Source organism: Terrapene carolina, unplaced genomic scaffold, assembly GCF_002925995.2.
Source record: "Terrapene carolina triunguis isolate 2854851 unplaced genomic scaffold, T_m_triunguis-2.0 Scaffold751, whole genome shotgun sequence".
Classification (NCBI taxonomy): domain Eukaryota; kingdom Metazoa; phylum Chordata; order Testudines; family Emydidae; genus Terrapene; species Terrapene triunguis.
The window spans coordinates 273,920-276,820 of NW_020665102.1; the positions used below are offsets into that span (position 1 = coordinate 273,920).

The 2,901-nt window shown below is 57.2% G+C and overlaps 1 protein-coding gene across 1 annotated transcript; it reads right to left on the bottom strand.

Annotated features, from left to right (window-relative positions):
- Positions 1-691: 691 nt before the first annotated feature.
- On the bottom strand, positions 692-2,891 carry LOC112123214 (monocarboxylate transporter 13-like). Its single transcript, XM_029913623.1, has 3 exons — positions 2,870-2,891; positions 1,722-2,489; positions 692-1,053 (listed from the first exon to the last, which is right to left on the bottom strand). Exons 1-3 carry the CDS (start codon positions 2,889-2,891, stop codon positions 800-802), a joined length of 1,044 nt encoding a protein of 347 aa, XP_029769483.1. The 3' UTR covers positions 692-799.
- Between the last annotated feature and the right edge of the window lie 10 nt (positions 2,892-2,901).

The following is a 2,901-nucleotide window of genomic DNA, read 5'->3' on the forward strand; positions in this document are numbered from 1 at the left end:
GACCATGAACTCGGACGCCTGCCAGAGGAATTGGCTGGTTTTAATTCCCCCCGAACGCAGCTCTGTTCCAGAAAAGGTGGCACTCGAAACTGCCACTTTTGTCCCCCCTGGAAACTGTCATTTCTCTAAACAACCCCCTCCCCCCTTTTAAATCACCAAATCCTACCTTTTGGAGGGTAAACGATGCCCGATGAGACCCCCCCCTTCCCTTCCCCAGCCACACCCGTCTAATTACACATCTAGCAGCACAAAATCCATAAATCCGGGACCGGCAACTGCATTTCTGGGCTCTGGGACATCACTAACGCCCTGGCATGGGGTACAAAGCTGGGTGTCCATTTCCTGCCAGCCATTCTCAGCAAGTGGGGAAACTGAGGCAGGGGCCTGCTGCCCAAGAGATTACGGGAGGGGGCCTTTTACTTCCTGTTTGCCCTCGATAGGTCAGTGCCGTATTTCCCCAAATGAATGCAGTGGCCCGATCCCCCTCCCCCTTTATAAAACGTTCTTTGCCTTAGACCCAGACTCTGATCCAATTTCTGCTCCTCGCTGGGGTCTCCCCCCTTCCTCAGCATCCTCCCCGAATTATGGACCTCCAGAACAGGTCCTAGGCTTCCAGCAGGCTTCTGGGAGGTTGGAGCCGGAGCCCAGAGCCCGTGGGAGGCACCGGAGGAGAATCCAGGAGGGCAAGTGGCTTATTTCTGCGAAGGAGCACCCTTCTAGAGAGAGACCCCTCACCAGGCTGGAATTTACCACATTAACCCTTCCAGAACCTGGTGATGGTCCCAGCACCCCCTTGCAGTCACACCGGCTCCCTGAGATCTTGGCTTCTGGCCGACCAGTCTCTGTCCTGGGAGGAATGTTCCCCAGAGGCCGGTGTCAATGGGGCTGGCTCTGCCCCGGCCTCCACCTGGGTGGCCCGGCAGGCAGGAGAGGAGGAGCCCAGACAGGAGAAGAAGTTGGGCAGAGTGACCAAAACCAGGCTCCCAGCCAAGAGGAAAGCCCCAGCTGCCAAGAAAGAAGCCGTGTAGTTCCCAGTCATGTCCCGCAACCAACCTGGAACAGAGAAAGGACAGAGTCATCTAGAGCAACAGCAGGAAAACCCAGGCTGAGCTAGAACAATAGCCAGAGAACATAGGGCAACCTAGAACACAAAGGCAATCGAGAATGGCACAAGAGCCAAGTGTGATCTAAAACAACATGCAGAGAGCACAGGGCTACCTAGAACATGAAGGTGACCTAGAATGTCATATGAACCCAAGGTGACCTAGAACAATATCCAGAGAACGTAGGGCAAACTAGAACATGGAGGTGTCCTACAAACACCATAAGAACCCAGGGTGACTTAGATCAAAACCTAGAGTGACCTAGAACCAGGGTGACCCAGAATGAGGTCACAAGAACCTTGTGGGGTCTAGCTGGTTGGAGCAGGGGGAACTGGGCGTCAGGACTGCTGGGTTCTATCCCTACCTCTGGGCCTGTCTCCAGGGGCTACCAAATGGGGTTGGAGGGCAGCTAATCCCAAGCAAGATGATGTTCATGTGTCAACCACTGGTCCCAAGACCAGGGTGGGGGCCAGGAGTCTTGGTTCCAAGAAGGACCAAGTCTATGACTTAAGGTTACGGGGAAAAAGGCAGGGTTGGGGATTGATTTACTGGGGGGGGAGGGAGGAGCTCGTTTCCAATTAATTGAATGGGAGGAGAAGGAAGTCAGCGGCAATCTACCAGAGAATGGCGCTCCCAGAAGCCCGCCGATGCTCTCCATCATCTGCAGCAGCCCCATCGAGCCGAAAATCCGCCCGATGCCCACAATTTCCGGCAGGATGGAAAAGACCACGGGGGTGAGCGCCCCGGAGAAGAACCCGTAGCAGACGCCGATGGCCATCAACAACGGGTAGCCGCGCCCCAGAGGCACCAGCGCCAAGGAGATGCCAGTCAGGGAGGTCCAGGCCACCAAGATGTGGCTGAGGCGGAAAGCCCGGCAGTCGGCCAGCCAACCCGAGAGGAGGCGGCCACACAGGTCGGCCATGGCCGCCACGGACATGAGGAAGGCGGCCTGGTACTCGTCGAAGCCCAGCTCCCGGGCTCGGGCCACCAAGTGGACGTAGGGAATGAAGTAGCCGGTGTTGATCAAGGTCACGGCTAGCACAAATCTCATGAAGGGCCAGTGGGAGAGCAAAGGCAAGCCAAAGAGGGTGGAAAGCTTCCCCAGGCAGCTCCCGCCGGGGTCCCCAGGGCTGGCCAGGTCCTCCTTGAGGGTCAGGGGGCGGATGAGGGCTCCGCACACCACCAGGTTGAAGGACATGCCGGCCACCACCAGGAGAGCCCCTCTCCAGGCGTAGGTGTCCACCAGGAACTGGAAGAGCGGGGAGAAGGCGAAGGAGGACAGGCCCACGCCCGTGAAGGCCAAGCCTGTGGCGAACGTCCGGCGCTTCTTGAAGTAACGGGCCACCGAGGCCACGGAGGGTGTGAAGACCAAGGCCCACCCAAAGCCTGCAAAAAAAGGGGGCATAAAATACACCCGTCAGGGCCCCCCAACCACATCCAAGTTGTTATGGCAACAAGCCGGGATGTGGCCACAAATGAGACTGTTCTGGGCCCATCCACTTTTTCCTCGTTTTTCCAAAACGGCTGCTGTGTGGCTGCAGCCATTTTGAATGAGGCCCAGCTCCTTCCTCCCCCAGCCGCAGTGATTACTACCCCCGCCAATAGGGTTCCCCCCTTATACAGATGGCCATTTTGAATGAGGCCTAGCTCCTTACGCCCCAACCCCCTACAGTGGCGGCCATTTTAAGTTTTGCCCTACCCCCACCCATCAACCAGTGGCCATTTTGATGGGCCTCTCTTTCCTTTGATGCCCTTCACCCCCAAACTGTCCCCCTCAGCGGCAGCCATTTTGAATAAG